At 41.6% G+C, this 16,370-nt stretch overlaps 1 protein-coding gene and 1 long non-coding RNA gene across 3 annotated transcripts in view; one reads left to right on the top strand and one right to left on the bottom strand.

Moving 5' to 3' along the window:
- The window catches only part of SRFBP1 (serum response factor binding protein 1), a 44,349-nt gene that overhangs the window by 16,515 nt on the left and 11,464 nt on the right, over positions 1-16,370 (top strand). For both annotated transcript variants that reach the window (XM_083702416.1, XM_083702417.1), the window contains exons 2-3: positions 2,893-2,981; positions 3,973-4,045. In XM_083702416.1, coding sequence (XP_083558542.1) covers positions 2,893-2,981; positions 3,973-4,045 — 162 coding nt within the window. The remainder of the gene's footprint in view (positions 1-2,892; positions 2,982-3,972; positions 4,046-16,370) is intronic.
- Positions 1,343-16,359, bottom strand: LOC310827016. The gene is made up of 3 exons (XR_014556136.1): positions 13,982-16,359; positions 13,124-13,209; positions 1,343-1,621 (listed from the first exon to the last, which is right to left on the bottom strand). It is a non-coding gene; the product is annotated as an uncharacterized lncRNA (long non-coding RNA).

The raw sequence follows: 16,370 nt of genomic DNA, 5'->3' as shown, positions 1-16,370 counted from the left end.
CATGGGGTGCATTTTCCCAGAGGGAGGCTGTCTTTTTGGAGACTGTCACAAGGAAAAGGAAAACAAGCCTTGCAAATTCTCTTGACTCCTTTTCCCCCCAACCTTAAATAAGAGGTCAGACTGATGGTTTGGAATTGGCTGTTACACTTATACTTCGCACTACTAAACAAATAGGAAGTGTCTACAGAGTCGGAATTTGAATAATAAAGTACCCCTCCCATATCAAGTAATATTAATAAATATTTTCTCGGGTCTTAGGGGAGGAAATAGTGACATTTTACTTATTTGTTTTTTATTAAATTTCTAGCCTGCTCTTCCAAGGACAGCAAGCAATACAATTTACAATTTAAGGCAATGCAATTCAAAATAAAAACATTTAGAGCATCTAAAAACATTTGAAAGCAATACAATTTAAAATAAAAGCTATTTTAAAAAATGTAGAGCATCTAAAAACATTTTAGAGCAATCACATATCTTCATAGTTGCTAATTTCAAGGTTGCCATGGTCAGTAGTATCCCATCCAATACCTGGCTAGAAATAGATGTTTTTTATTTTCTCCTGAAAGTCAGCAATGAGGGAGGCAGAAGCAGCTCACCAGGGAGGGCATTCTAGAAATGGAAGCAGCTCCTAACCCAGTTCCTGGTCAATGCCAATTGGGCAACAGCTACAGGTAGCACTACCAACTGGGCCTCCTATACCCAAAGGTCTCAGGGCGGTTCACAGAAAAAAATCAGAATATAAAACCACAAAATATATAATAAAAATAAAAACAACAACCCAGTAAACGCCCCCCCCCCAACACACACAAAACCACTTTTAAAAGGGCATAAGATGTCACTCAAGGTAAACCAAGGCCTGGTTAAAAAGGAATATTTTTGCCTGGCACCTAAAGGTGTATAATGAAAGGGCCAGGGAAACTTCCTTGGGGAGAGCATTCCACAGACGGGAGCCACTGCAGAGAAGGCCCGGTTCTCGTGTTGCCACCGTCCGGACCTCTTGCTTGCATTTGTAGCTGATACTGTAGTGCAGGAAACTTTGTTCTACTACTAGCTCCCCACCCCTCAGACCATTGTAGTGTAAATCCCTCACTTCTGTCCTTGTTAACAAATGACCCTATAACTCTATTACAAACAGGTGCCACTTTCAAAGTGGCATTTTTTACTTCATTGGATATTTCATTGTGGTCATATAATAAAATGGGAAGTCTTTGATATTATTTGACTGTCAGTTAACTGATGTACCAGTTTTCTGAAAGCCACTTGCTTCCCACAGAGGCCTTCCCTATCTTCCTGGAGAAAGATAGAAATGAGCTCCTTGTTCTGCTTCTCCCTGCAAAATTGGCACCAGCAGCTCTCCAGGCAAGTAAATAGAAATACGGAGTAAGCTGAAAGAGCTACTTTAAAATGCATTCCAAGTTCCTTTCTAGCATTGAGTCTGTGAGGTAGGCTTCAAAAAACACCGTTATATCCAAATCGGCTTTGATCATGGTGGAATTAAATTAGATACACACACGCATTCGCACATTGCCACATAGCAGCTTTTCACTGAGTTGGATCCAAACTTACGTTTTTGTGAATGGAAGAGCTTCCATCTGTGTACTTTTGATCCAGCAGAGGGCTCCTATTAATGGAAGGGGAGGGAGAGGCAGTATTTACCAATCCTCCCTACCTCGAGGGTGTGAGGTGCTATAGGAGAAATTGGCATATCACCTCCGTTCATCCATCAGTGAGAACAAAGTCTAGATCTGGTGGTGTTCTCTGGTTAGAATTTAGTGTTCATATACAGTCGTACCTTGAAAGCCAAACAGAATCCGTTCCGGAAGTCCATTTCACTTCCAAAACATTCAGTAACCAAGGCTCAGTTTCTGATTGGCTGCAGGAGCTTCCTGCAGCCAATCGGAAACTGCGCCGGACGTTCGGCTTCCAAAAAAGTTCAAAAACCGGAACACTCACTTCCGGCTTTCGATTGTTCGGGAGCCGAAATGTTAAGCAACTAAGCCATTCAAGATCCAAGGTACAACTACCACATTTCAGGTTCTCAAAGCAATGACCTCAACTATGGCAGCATTGTAAGAGAGGCTAGTGTTGCTATTTTTTATTATTAAACATACTTTAAATAACTTGGGTAGGCTAGCATTCTATTTTTAACTTTGGGGTGTGGTGATTTCTGTCTTATTTATATGGGTTGCTTTTTTTAAGGCATTAACCCTGTCTTTGTGCTTAATTTTGGTTTTTTTTACCTATGTATTGCATGCTGACCTCATGTTGTAGGACATCATGGAAGTGCTGTAGGAATTTATAGGGTTGCCTAGAAATGTTTGATCTAAGATAAAATTTGGGCCTTCTTGACTGTCAGTGCCCATTTAGTCCATTCACTGCACCAGAAAACAGTCTATTTCTCTGTGAAATGGAATTTGAAAGAGTGTTTTACCGAAGAATGAGTCAGGTTTGCATTAACATCATCTTAAATTAAAACATTCATGTGGTTAACTGAAGGAAGTCTTGTTCTGTAGAAGACTTAGAAGAAAGTACAGGTGTTTTGTGGTAGTGTGAGTACATAAATGAACATGTAACACAAATAAGCTGTCTTTACCTATAGCCAAGCCTAGGTCTAAGAAAATTAAACATGACTGCATAGGAATGTCCTGGCTATTTCATGGCTTGTTTCTTTTCAGAACTCAGACATGTTTTGAGACTTGGTTTGTTCCTCAACTGGCTGGCTGTTTTTGGAAGCAGTTTTGACTTTTAACAGAAAAACTGAATTCAGTCTTTTGTTAAGCAAGGGAGCTAACTATGCTCAAAGCTGTTTGTAAACTTTGAGTGTTCATGCAAAATATGCTATTGGTGGTTGTTGTTTTTTACAACGCATTTTCTTTCCCCCTCAAAAAACAGGTTGTGAAGATGAGAAAAGAAGTGAGGAAGGTCAGAGTGCTGACAATTCGCAAACTAACTAGACATATTGCAAAACTGAAGGCAAAAAAGTAAGCTTAACAATTATTCTTTTTATGGTTTTCTGCAGTCGCAGGGCAACTGGTAGTAGGAGCTGAGGGCTCTTTCTAGCAGGAAAGTGCCCTGCCCCTCTCTGGCCAAAAAATATCCCTCTTGCCATGATGACGTATTTCTTCCTGCAGCCTCCCCAGTAGTCCCAAGTCGTCACATTCTTTCATTTTCTGTAACGTGTTTTGGAGTTTCCAGGTCACTTTGGTAGCTAAGCCAATGCACTTTCCAAGCCTGGAATCATGGTTAAGGAATCTCCTCCTTAACCAGGGGCATAGTGTGGGGAGGACCAGGGCGGTCGTGGCCCTGGGCACAGATTTTTGAAGGGGCACGACGAGGGGGCGCAGCCAGGGGTCCTCATCAAGTTTGGAGCAGTGAGAAGGCAAGCCAAGCTGCACCTGGTCCAGGCCTTGCGGGCTGGGGCAGCAGTGCTTCCTCCTCCTCCTCGTGGCTGGTGAAGGGCCACCCATGTGTGCCCTGAGCCGGCCGAGAGGGAGGGAGGGGGAGGGCACCACCACCAAGGAGAGAGCCGTCTCCTCCTTTGCCAACAGGGCACCTCAGCCCTCAGGTCTGTCCTCAAATGGCAGCTTTGAATCTCTTTCTTCCTCCCCTCCCCTCACTTCACCTCACTTGCTGCCCACTCAGTTGGCAGTGAGGGCTTGGGCTGGCATGGCTGTCCCTCTCTCTCTCTCACACACACACACCCCGGGTGCCAGCAGCCCATGCTACACCACTGTCCTGTAGCCAAGCTAAGTCAGACCTTGGATTAGCTGCCATTCTGCTCTCATATGATGTGCTCCCAGTGCAACCTTTGCATTTCCTAACCATGGATAAGAGATTGCAAAAAAAGAAAGGGGGGGGGAGAGAACTGCACTAGGCCTTGGTAGCTATTACCATGAATTATTTTACAGTGAATAATAACGGAACATAACATATGCAGTATTGCAATATTATTTAAATACCTTCCTCTTTCAGGGGCACGGAAGATGCAGTATTGAAAAACCATAAACGTGCAGAGAGGTTACTGGAAGAAATTCATGCCATGAAGGTAACGCTATGCATATGCCTTTGGATATCTAGTCTACAAACTGCTTAAATTACAAACATCTGTACAGGTCTTTTTAAAAAAAAAAATCCACTTCAAATAAATTTGTTTCAGATTTTGCATGGACTAGTTTTGGCTGTAAATAGAACATATGGGAGAGCAACAGACCACAAACGTGGTGGGAGACTATTTTTAAATTTATATTTTACTTTTTATTGGTGTAACTGTCAAGGTGCTAGACTAATTTGACTTGTACGTGTTGCCAAGCTAAACTAGCATTTGTTTCCAACAGACCAGTGTGCCTCAATTTTTAATTCCTGAACTGAATGATGACTGTTAAGTGCCTCTGCTGCTCAGAAATGCGATGGACATTTTGGTGGTTGACATCATAGTTCCTAGTCTTCCCACTTGCCAACTCCTTACATTTTTCTGCAATGCAGTCACTGCTCTAATGTGCAAAGCAGTAACTGACAAAATGGATTGAAACCAAAGTATTTTTTCTCTTCTGAAGCCAGGGTATTCATTAGCATTTGCAAGGCTCTTTTACTTCTCTTACACTGACATGCTGAGCCAGTAAATGTCTGGCAGGCTTTTGAATAACAGGTCTTTTTTGTAGCAATGAATAGCTTAATTACAGTCTCTTTTCTTCGTACAATATTTATAATTTTAAACCTCAAAGTGCAAGGCTGGTCTTTCAAATTAGCCATAAGATTAAGCTGCAGGAATGCTGTTTTGCCCTGCTAATGAATGCATAGTTTACTTTTCTAAACAGGTGAGCTATAGTAATTTTACACAATATGCTGGTTCTTGGAAGTATTTAAGAACTCATTATTAATGAAAAGTAGATTAAACAGCTTCCACTTTGGTGCCTATAGAATTGCCTTAAAATGTATACAGCAGTTTTCAAAGCACATAGCAAATGCACTGGTCTTTGTGATCGCCAAAGAAGAAGAAGATAACTTTAAAAGAGGGGAAATAAGGAAATGTTATTTTAAGTCTCTCTGAGACTTAAGTCTCTCTCTCTCTCAGCCAAAAAAAAACACAAAATAATAGCAGAACTGGGTTGGATCCAGAATTTTGCTTAGCAAAGTTTCACTGGCACTGGAAGGAAGAAGTGATTTTAGTTTATTTGTCCTTTTCTCCGACAACCCCTACACCTCCTGAAAACTGCTCCATAGGGTTGGAGACCTGCAGGAGCTCTAGAGACAGCATGGCAAAAGGGGAAGTCAGTGGAAATCCTTTTCCATTCCTCTGGACAGAACCAGAACCCAATGCCTTCTATGAATGAACTCTTCCATTGAAGAAATAGCCATTCTGGATCCAGCCCTTTGTCTTTTAGCTATCTTGCCCTTTCTTCATTCCATCAAAAATGAAGGCTTTTTAGTATCTGTGGAATTGCAGGGCACAGCTATGTTTTTGGACAAGCAAACGGACTTGCATTACAGAAACTTGATGGTGTGTTTCAGATATCCAGTTCCCTGCAGAAACCAGAAATACTGATTACCTGTACCATTAATACAATGGTACCACGGGTTAAGTACTTAATTCGTTCCAGAGGTCCGTTCTTAACCTGAAACTGTTCTTAACCTGAAGCACCACTTTAGCTAATGGGGCCTTCTGCTGCTGCCGCGCCACCGAGGCACGATTTCTGTTCTCATCTTGAAGCAAAGTTCTTAACCTGAAGCACTATTTCTGGGTTAGCGGAGTCTGTAACCTGAAGCGTATGTAACCTGAAGCGTATGTAACCCGAGGTACCACTGAATTGGAATTTCAGCATGTTGCTGTCCTTGAAATGGGTCAAGCCTTTGAAACTTTGAAGCACTCCTAAAGTGAACCGTTGTAAGCTTGCATTTGGAGCACTTGCAGAATGCTTAGAGGACACACACAAAGCAGCCCTTGCCAAGATTGTCAACCTCCTTTCCCTGCTCCAAGGTCTGGAAACTTTCCTTGGCGAAAGGAGGGAAAGTGGCTGAGGCATTGAGTGCGCCTTGGGCTCCTCAGGTTGTCTTCTCCTGCTGTTGATGGGACTGAGACTACCAGACCCAAAGTGCCCTAAAAGGCTTCTTTGTTTGTGGAAATTATGTGTAAAGTTTGTTTCCTACTAGTATTCTTGGACTTGGAGTCCAGTATCATCCCTGGCAGGAAAACACTCTCTGCCGTGGCCTGTGAAGCCTCCAGTTCTGCTGTCGTCTTCTTGTGCCTATAGTGCATTTCAGAGTTTGGGGGCAGTTCACGGGATTAAAGGGATTGCTTGTTTCGATCCTGGTTGCAAACATTCAAGCAGAGGCTCTCACATTTTACAATGAACTTTGCCCGAAAGATTCTATAACTCCTACTGTCAAGCTCAGGCATAAGCAAACTCGGGCCCTCCAGATGTTTGGGACTACAGTTCCCATCATCCCTGACCACTAGTCCTGTTAGCTAGGGATGATGGGAATTGTAGTGCCAAACATCTGGAGGGCCCGAGTTTGCCTATGCCTGGTCAAGCTTTTTTCTAGGTGAAGTTCATTATGTTTGTACCTCTTTCATATGTAAACATGAAGTTTCTTTGCGAAACAGATTTCGAAATAGATTCAGGGGCAAAAACAGCTTCAGCTTGGAAAAAAACCATTTCTATTTTGCAACGTAACTTGCATTATATAAAATTTGAAATACAGACCGCTGTGTGTCGAGCACTCTTAATCTCATGTCATGTTGGGCTGTGAGTTTACCTGTTTTTTTATTTTAATGTAAAATACTTTTTGGGGTTAAAACATTCTGCTAGGTGCTAACAGTTACATATGAAGAATTGTTCAGTAGTCACTGTGTATGGTACCCAATAAGATTTAGGCACTTGCGCTTAAAAAATGAATACCAGCCAGAGGATGGTATGTATTTGATGGAACTTGAGAAGTCCTGTCACTAACTGTTAAAAAGATTAAAGTTTTTCTCTATGGCAGGTTTGTTCTTATGACATCAGTGTGGTCTGGTCCAAGGGGCTTTCCCCCTTGATATTTGCACTTTATATTTATTAAAAGAGGACTAATAGGCATATGTAGTAATCAGATGATTCAGAAATCCCAAACATTCCAAACTCAAAAGCTAGAAATATCCTCTTTGCAGGCAAACAACATTGGTTAAAAATTCTAGCTACGTGGATGAAAAAACTGGGTTAATTGTTTGCAGGAGTTCTTGAAGCTATTGGAACAGAAAACTGTTTTTAGATTCTTCAGGCTTCATTTTGCCAGAACTGTATAAAACATTTATTTTAAAATACAGGAAAGAGACAAAGAACGCTATGAACCTTGCTAGTTCTTCCTCTGTACGTGATTTATTTTATGGATGTCCAAACTGGACATAAAGATGTATTTGTAGAAAAAGAGGGTGGATTACAGTAATACTATTATTTGGCCTTCATTGATTCAATTTATCCTATTTCACATCACATGACATGTTACAAGTTTTTATGTAAACCCATGTCACTGTTCTGAAATGAGCATTCTGGGCCAGTGTAACAGAGCTGAGGTGATGCCCAGCTAATCCCTACTCACAGTAGACCCATTGAAATCAGTGGACTTATGTTACTTAAGTTCATTGATTTCCATGGATCTGCTGATATTGTGTATTAGTTGAATGTTGCCTATGATCTGCAAACCCTAATTAAGAAATTGGGAACTTGCCATAAGATTCCATGGTCCTGGCAAGGAACAAATTCACTCTTCCTGCCTTAACAGCAGTTAAAGCGCACATCAGTATCAACACAGCTGACCATTAAAGCTAAAGAAATTTCAAGAATAATCTGCCTCCTATGGTTCAAAGTTAGGTATGAATTTGTCTGCAAATACAGTGGTACCTTGGTTCTCAAACACCTTGATACTCAAACAACTTGGAACCCAAACACTGCAAACCCGGAAGTAAGTGTTCCAGTTTATGAACTTTTTTCTGGAAGCTGAACGTGCTCTGTTTTGATTATTCTTCCGTTTTGAGTGACACATCTGTCGGTTTTGAGTGCCACACTTCCATTTTGAGTGTTATGCTGAGGTCTATCTGGTTTTGTGATTTATTTTGCGTTTTTGTTTTTGCTGCTTTTTTGTGACTGTGTGGAATCAGCTACTGATTGATTGTGTGGCTGCAGTACATTGTTCATTGCTTTCATTTTATGCATCAGTGGCCTCATTAGATAGTAAAATTCATGTTAAATTGCTGTTTTAGGGATTGTTTCTAAAAGTCTGGAACGGATTAATCCATTTTGCATTACTTTGTATGGGAAAGCTCTCCTTGGTTTTGGAATGGACTTCCAGAACGGATTAAGTTTGAGAACCAAGGTACCACTGTATGGACCTTATAGATATAAACAGTTTTCTAGATAAATTTGTATATTTGTTTGCGTATCAGCAATAGTTCTTTGGAATTGTTTGAGTGTATTTCTTCAAAGTGTGGTGGCAAATGACAGCGCATTGATCAAGTTGCCCTGTTCATTAGCTACACCTTGCATAATAGTTTTACGTTAGCCACAGAGGAAGTGGGGAAATCCTTCAACAGGAAGGAAATGGGACTGAGCTGTTATGGCCAGCTCTGAACAGCAGGGTAAAGGTAAAGGACCCTGACAGTTAAGTTTAGTCACGAACGACTCTGGGTTGCGGCACTCATCTCGCTTTCAGGCCAAGGGAGCTGACGTTTGTCCGCTCCGCAGACAGTATTTCCAGGTCACATGGCCAGCATGACTAAGCCGCTTCTGGCGCAACGGAACACTGAAACCAGAGCAGCGCATGGAAACGCTGTTTACCTTTCCGCCTATTTATCTACGTGCAATTTTTGATGTGCTTTCGAACTGCTAGGTTGGCAGGAGCTGAGTCAGTTCGTTATTGTTAATTTCTGAAATAATCGCCACACATCATTTAACAAAACTGGATATATCTTCTCACATACATCAGTCAGAGTGCTATTTGAGGATGTCAAGTACAAACTCTTAAGAATAAAACGATGACTGTTTGGGGATAGTACCTGAAGAAAAATACCCAAAGAGGCAAGGCCACCTTTGGCGTTTAATCGAGGTGTGATCACTCCTTGTTCTGTTCGTTGTCTCCACTCTCATCAATTTACTGCCTCCAGGACTGCCTTCCCCCACTAGGTAAAGGTAAAGGTACCCCTGCCCGTACGGGCCAGTCTTGACAGACTCTGGGGTTGTGCGCCCATCTCACTCAAGAGGCCAGGGGCCAGCGCTGTCCGGAGACACTTCCGGGTCACGTGGCCAGCGTGACATCGCTGCTCTGGCGAGCCAGAGCTGCACACGGAAACGCCGTTTACCTTCCCGCTGGTAAGCGGTTCCTATTTATCTACTTGCACCCGGAGGTGCTTTCGAACTGCTAGGTTGGCAGGCGCTGGGACCGAGCAGCGGGAGCGCACCCCGCCGCAGGGATTCGAACCGCCGACCTTTCGATCGGCAAGTCCTAGGCGCTGAGGCTTTAACCCACAGCGCCACCTGCGTCCCGCCTTCCCCCACTAGCAACCTGTTAATCTTAAAAAGGAGGCATTGTACATATTCAGGAAATAAAGTACTGCCTTGCATTCACAATACAGTGGTACCTTGGTTCTCGAACTTAATCCATTCCGGAAGCCCATTTGATTCCCGAAATGGTTTCGGAAACCAAGGCATGGCTTCCTTCACTCAATTGAAAGCCATATCGGACATTCAGCTTTCGAAAAATGTTCACATACCAGAACACTCACTTCTGGGTTTGCGCGTTGGGGAGCCAAATTTGTTCGGGAGCCAAGCTGTATAGTTTCCTTGCAACTCCCTTGCCTGCTTTAGAATGGCTGCAGTTGTACATGTATGCAAGTTCACTTTTTGTGCCTATAATGTGATACATGCAAGACAAAGAAAGATATGGAAGAGAGTTGCATTTTTAAAAAATGTTTCTGGAATGAGTTGCAAGCTTGGGGGGTGTATTTGTGTGCTTCTCTCCTCCCAGCGAGGTGCCTACGTTCCTGGCATGAAGGGCGCTTCCTTCTGTGTGTGAAGTTGCCACAAGTTGCCTTTTTTCTATATGTGAGCTGCTGCAGCAGGATGGCAAATTATAAGCAGATTAGAATGGCTATGGCAGCTTGAACTTTTGCTTTGTGCCAGGAAGAGTATTAATACCACACAAGAGAAGAACAAATGCCTTCAAGATGAAATTTTTATGCTCCGCATTGTCTCTTCTGAAGTCAGTTCAGGGAGCAGGGTCATAAATAATGTTTGTTTTTCTTAATTATTAGGTAATGACAGCCAATACAATCCAAAACAGCTTAATGGCTTGCCTTGTGACCAAAATGGAATTTTAAAAATCTGCTCTGTGTTCCGACTGCTTTTGCTGCTTTTCTCTTCTCTCTGCTTGAATATCAAACATTTTAAAAGTTATTGCAGTTGTTTTTCAATGCCTGTGCCATGTTGGTAAATATGATTGCAAGAAAATGGCTTCATTTATTTTGTGTGTGTGTGTACTTCTTGAACTTCAATTCTAAATTTGCTAACAAATGGAGTTTAGAGTTTTCCTGAAGAATTTATAAAGCAAAAAAGGAGACAGAACTATGTACTTCCTGTGAATTTACAGCTCGCTTTCCAAGCGAAGGATTTTTTCTACTTTACTTTTACAAAGTGGCATGAATATTTCATTGAATGTACTTGTAAAAGCAGTGGCTAGCTAAATTACAGTTATACCTATGCCAGTGAAATACCATAACATTTAAATTTTAGGACTTCCAACTGTAATACCATTTTCTGCCAGAAAGGGTTTTAGTGGACTGTTCAAGTTCTAGGTCATGATGAGTATAGATTGGCTTTACCTGCAGCCAATTGGAAGCCGTGGAAGTCCTGTTGGACATTCGGGTCCCAAAGAACATTCGCAAACCAGAACACTCACTTCCAGGTTTGCAGCATTCGGGGGCCAAAATGTCTGAGTACCAAGGCGTTCAGGATCCAAGGAACAACTGTATTTGAAAATTAAAGAGAAAACTGCTTATGGTGATAGTTACTACCTAAGTCCATGCCCACATATCAAAACTAGGAAAGCTTATTCTTGCTTTAATCCTGATATTGCTTATAATTGAAATTTGATTTTGACTTTGGGGAAGGTGATGTGGAACACATTTCAAGGAAAAAATAGAGGATACTATCCCAAGCGAATGCTGACATACACAACTGAAGAATTGCTAAGGAAATGGAATGTTCAAACATTGCAATTTTGGTTTTTGTGATTGCCCCACTGAATGATGTTATGACCCAGCTTTTTCCTTTTGTCCAACTTGGTTTTTGTAGCATCGATAACCAAAATACTTTCTGCAGTAGCTTGCAAAGAGCAGTTTGGAGAGCGACTGCTTTTTAAATCACCACAAAATTACGGTCTTGCAAACGAATGTTTTCATCCTAGAGGAAAGACAGTTAATTATATTTCCTATATGTGACTACTGAGTTGAATGGGAACCATGGGGCTGAAACCGTTCCTCTAGTTACACTGTCTAAAATGCTCATATCATAGTTTCCAGTTTAAACTTTAAGCTGAAGTCATTGCTTCCATTTTGTGTTGGAAGCCTTTTAAAATCATGAAAATAAGTTTAGGAACATGTCACTGCATTTGAAAAGTTAACTGTGCCAACACTTTGTACTTATCTGATTCGTATCTCACTGATTTCGTTGGTACTTCTCCCAAATTCAACAACTTCAACAACAACAACAATGACATTTTATTACAGTCATAGACCAGCATAAGGAAAGGGGTACAATCATTTAAAATCATATAAAATCTAAAAAACAAAACAAAACACTAAAAGGAGTTAAAACAGAATATATATATATATATATATATATATGCAGGTTTTGGTGTCCTCGGGTGTCTTCCCGTGTAAAAGTTGGGGTGTCTAGGCGACGTTTCGACGAGGTCTCACTCGTCATCTTCAGGCTGGTGCTTTCGGCTTCTTGTTACTGGAACAGAGCGGGATCTCAATGTTTGAGTTCCTATAAATACTGTAGAGGGGGTGTGGTGTCTAGCCTCCAATGTTCTGGGCAGAGAGGAAGTTCCCAGGCTAGTGTGCCTTTTCTTCTTTTGTTCCTTAATTACTTGAGAGATACCTTGAGTGATTTCTTGAGTGATATCCTGAGTACCACTTAGGTGGGTCATTAGGTGTGGATTAGTTGCTAAAGTCTTTGTGTCTTGACCTCTTGAACTTTGTGAAGAGTTTTCCTGAGAAGATGGCTGTATTGCACTTAGTTGTGCTTTGGCTTGGCTTCGTGTATAGGGGCGAGCTGTGGTTTTGTGGCTTGTGTCAGCCAGATCTGTGTAGGGATTGCAGGGGGGTGCAGCATCCGGAGGTGCCACCATGGATTGGCTACTGGATGGTGTCAGTAATTCATCTGTGGAGAGGGTCTGGGTTTGGGTCTGGTGTGGTTGATTGGTGTTGGCGTTCTGTGTGCCTCTGGATCTGGTGTCAGTTTTCACTCAAGAAATCACTCAAGGTATCTCTCAAGTAATTAAGGAACAAAAGAAGAAAAGGCACACTAGCCTGGGAACTTCCTCTCTGCCCAGAACATTGGAGGCTAGACACCACACCCCCTCTACAGTATTTATAGGAACTCAAACATTGAGATCCCGCTCTGTTCCAGTAACAAGAAGCCGAAAGCACCAGCCTGAAGATGACGAGTGAGACCTCGTCGAAACGTCGCCTAGACACCCCAACTTTTACACGGGAAGACACCCGAGGACACCAAAACCTGCATTCCTGTACCCGTGAAAATCTACGAAAGCAAATATATATATATATATATATATATATATATATATATATTCCAAAAGAAGCTAAGAAAGTCTAAAAGAAGGGTTAGGAACATCAGACAAGAGTGAAAGAGTGCAAAAGGCTAGTATATATAAGACCACAGATATCAGTCTACAGAGCACTCGAAGTAAGTATGCACAGAATTACAGTCTTAAATCTATATGTGAACCAGTAGAGTTTAGTTTAAAAGGAAGCATTATCCAAAGGGGTTATTTTAGGGATTCTAAGGGCATATGCATGCCCAAGGCCTTTTTTTAAAAAAATGGGTTTTTTGATATAATTTTAACAACATACCTTTGTTCCATATCACAAACTGCATTACTTGTTGGTTTTGAAGAAAAAGTAGTTCAACTCTGAAGGTTGCAGCCAAGTAAGACTCACTGAAATGAATGAACCAAAGATAGTCATTAATTTCAGTGGGGCTACTCTGAGTAACATTGAATACAACCTCCAGTTTTTATAAAGGAATTATGTTTATTTGGGTTCTTGTCATTATTTGGAATGGTATTGTGGCTGAATTTAAGTGAGTGGGGATTCTTAGCAGCAGAAGATAAATTTGTGTCGATTTAGTACATTGAAATAATGTCACTGTTATTGGTAAAAATACCAGTGCATGAGTTTACTTCAAGATTGAATTTCGTCTTAAATTTTATGTACTTGTAGACTATTTTATATTTTATGAAACTTTGATAAATAACAGCTCTTGTCAACAGAGCAAAGTGTTTTAGCAGCCTGCCCACATCTGTCTACTTTGTGTGTAAAGATATTTGTGGGTTTCTTTTCTTTACACCTGTAGACTAAGATTTCCCTGTGCCATAGGGTTGCATTCCTTACCACAGGAGTGGGAAAACTCCACTGGGCAGCCGTAACTAGGCTCATCATGAGCCCCATTTGGTCTGCGAGGTAGTTTTCTCCAAACCACTCCCCCACCCCCGCCGCCCTATACTTAATGTCCATTGTGACATCATCTGCAGGACAGGTAGTGACAAAACTGCCAAGGAGCAGTCAGTAGCCTTAAGGTGCCCTTCACAAGGCTGCCAATCAGCCTGTCAAGAACTCTGTAGCATAGCTGGCCCCTGCCAAAAGTGAGGCTTGAAGTCATTGCCAGTCAGCTGTAAGGTACTGAATTTGACCTGGCTAGCATGGTTGCACTGTGGAGTTCCCGATGGAGAACTCGGTATCACAGCTGCCCCTGTTGAAAACACAGCTTGAGGTCCACTGCCATCAGCTGATTGACACTGACTTCAAACCCTAGGGATTGGTTGTGTGCTCCTTGAATTCCAGCCACAAAGGAAAGATTGTGATGTTGGGGGATGGGGAAGTGGGCATCCCTTCTGGGCATGGGGGGAACCCTGGATCTAGCCCACCAGCTAGAAAAGGCCCCGCCATGCCTTATGCATTTTGTCACTACTTGTCTAAGCTGTTCATTCTCATTTTACAGAGAAGCTTGGAAACGTAACCAGAGAGATTGTGACTTGGTTCAGCCGGCTCTGTTGGAGTTGTGATTTTAGGCCAGGTCCACTGCACAACTTTATCAGTTACACTCTATTTCTGTGCCATCACACAAGATGCACGCTCAATGCTTCATTGTTAGCCTTAAATATGAACTTGGAGATACAGTCGTACCTTAGAAGTCGAATGGAATCCATTCTGGAAGTTTGCAGTGGACGTTTGGGTTCCAAAGAATGTTTGCAAGCTAGAAGAATCGTTTCCGGGTTTGCAGCGTTCAGGACCCAAAACATTTGACTCGCAAGTGGTTTGAGATCCAGGGTACGATTGTAGTGGGTATCAAGTTCAAATTAGTCTTAACTGGCGATTCTTCCTTTAGATTAGGTGGAGATGGTGTTGGAACTCCTTGTGGGTGAAGTTTATTGTAAAGCTAGTAAGTGGGGTGGGTGTGTTTTCCCTCCGAAAGCATGAGGATGTTTTTCCCCAGTTGGCACCAAAACTTCAAATGACATTCCCATCTGCAAAACCTGGTGTGAATTTGACCACAGTAGCTATCGGACGGCTGGAACTTTCATCACCTTGCTATGACCAAAAGGGGAAAAAATCCCCTTGCTATTTTAAATTTGCAATGCCAGATGTGATGTGTTACTTGCATTTCTTACCAACAACCAGGCAATAAACAACAAGTTTTAAAATAGAATACTGGAATGAAAGTCACAAACTGAATTAGCCTAAGCCATTCTCCATATTGTAGCATAATGTGGAAAAATTAAGAACATTTAAAATGAAACTCGGTGAACTGCATGTTCAATCCACTGCTCAACCCATTACTTGAATTATGTCTTGTATGGAGTTGCCAAGATACAGAAGTACATCAGGGTACCATAGGAGACAACTCCCAGGGGCTGTGGGGGCTTTGACCCCCACAATGAAATATTTGGGGGGTGGGCCCCCCACACAGTTGATGGGCATTCCCGTTCAAATGGTGTGTGTGCACTGTATCATGTGATTGATTATGCAGGGTGGCGCTTACCTGCCCCCCCTATATTTTATTCAAGTTGACACCCCTGCATTGTACAGAACATCACTAAAGAATGTAATGCCTTATGTCGGTTAGAAATCATATACATTTCCAGGGTGACCCGAAGTGGAAGCTGTGTGGATTGTTTTTTCTAAATATAGACGATTCAAATGCAGATTTTAATTTTTAATTTCATATCCAGTGGTACCTTGGTTCTCAAACGTAATCCATTCCAGAAGTCCATTTGACTTCCGAAACGTCCGAAAACCAAGGCACTGCTTCTGATTGGCGCCAATGCCCAAGGAAACAATAGTCGACAGCCACATCGGATGTTTGGCTGCCGAAAAACATTCGGAAACCGGAACACTTCCAGATTTTTGGCATGTGGGAGCCAAAATGGTTCAAGCACCAAGGCGTTCAAGAACCAAGGTTCCACTGTATTTTCTAAATAACATGCATACTACCTGTTAAACCAGCTGCTGTTACTCTGTATTGTAACTCTACCTCATAACTATACATTGTATCTCTACCTGTGTAGCCATTTACACATCACCACCAAAAAAAAAAGGGGTGAATTGCAACAAAATAAGGCTATTGTTGCCAATGTACTCCGAAAGAAAACTGTACAGGAGGTGGAGAACTGTAAATGCCGAGTGATTGAAATTTGGGGACATTGTTTACTGCACTATGCAGCTGGCGTTATCCTAGAAGAGCTGTGTTATAGGTCAACTTGTGTGCATGTGGTGGATTTGTTTTATTTTATTAACATACAAAATTGAGCATAAAACAAAACCATCACAGAAAACAGATATGAAATATCAAAGCAGAAACAAAAAGAAGGCCAGAGACCTCAGTAATGCCTTCCAGATTTTTGGTATAATAGAATTACAATGAGTCTATATATTTAAAAAATTTAAACACCATTAACATAGATATCTCTTGTTTTTCAAGAGGGATGAGCTGCATTTCCAGTTAGATTTTAATCTAAATTAGATTTTAATCCTGTTTTGCCAAAAAGGGGAAATGAAAGCCTTTAGCTAACTCTATTTCTCTCTCTCTTTTCCCCACACA

Source organism: Podarcis gaigeae (genome assembly GCF_964106915.1).
Source record: "Podarcis gaigeae genome assembly, chromosome: 11".
Lineage (NCBI taxonomy): Eukaryota > Metazoa > Chordata > Lepidosauria > Squamata > Lacertidae > Podarcis > Podarcis gaigeae.
This window is presented reverse-complemented; position numbering and strand designations above follow the sequence as displayed.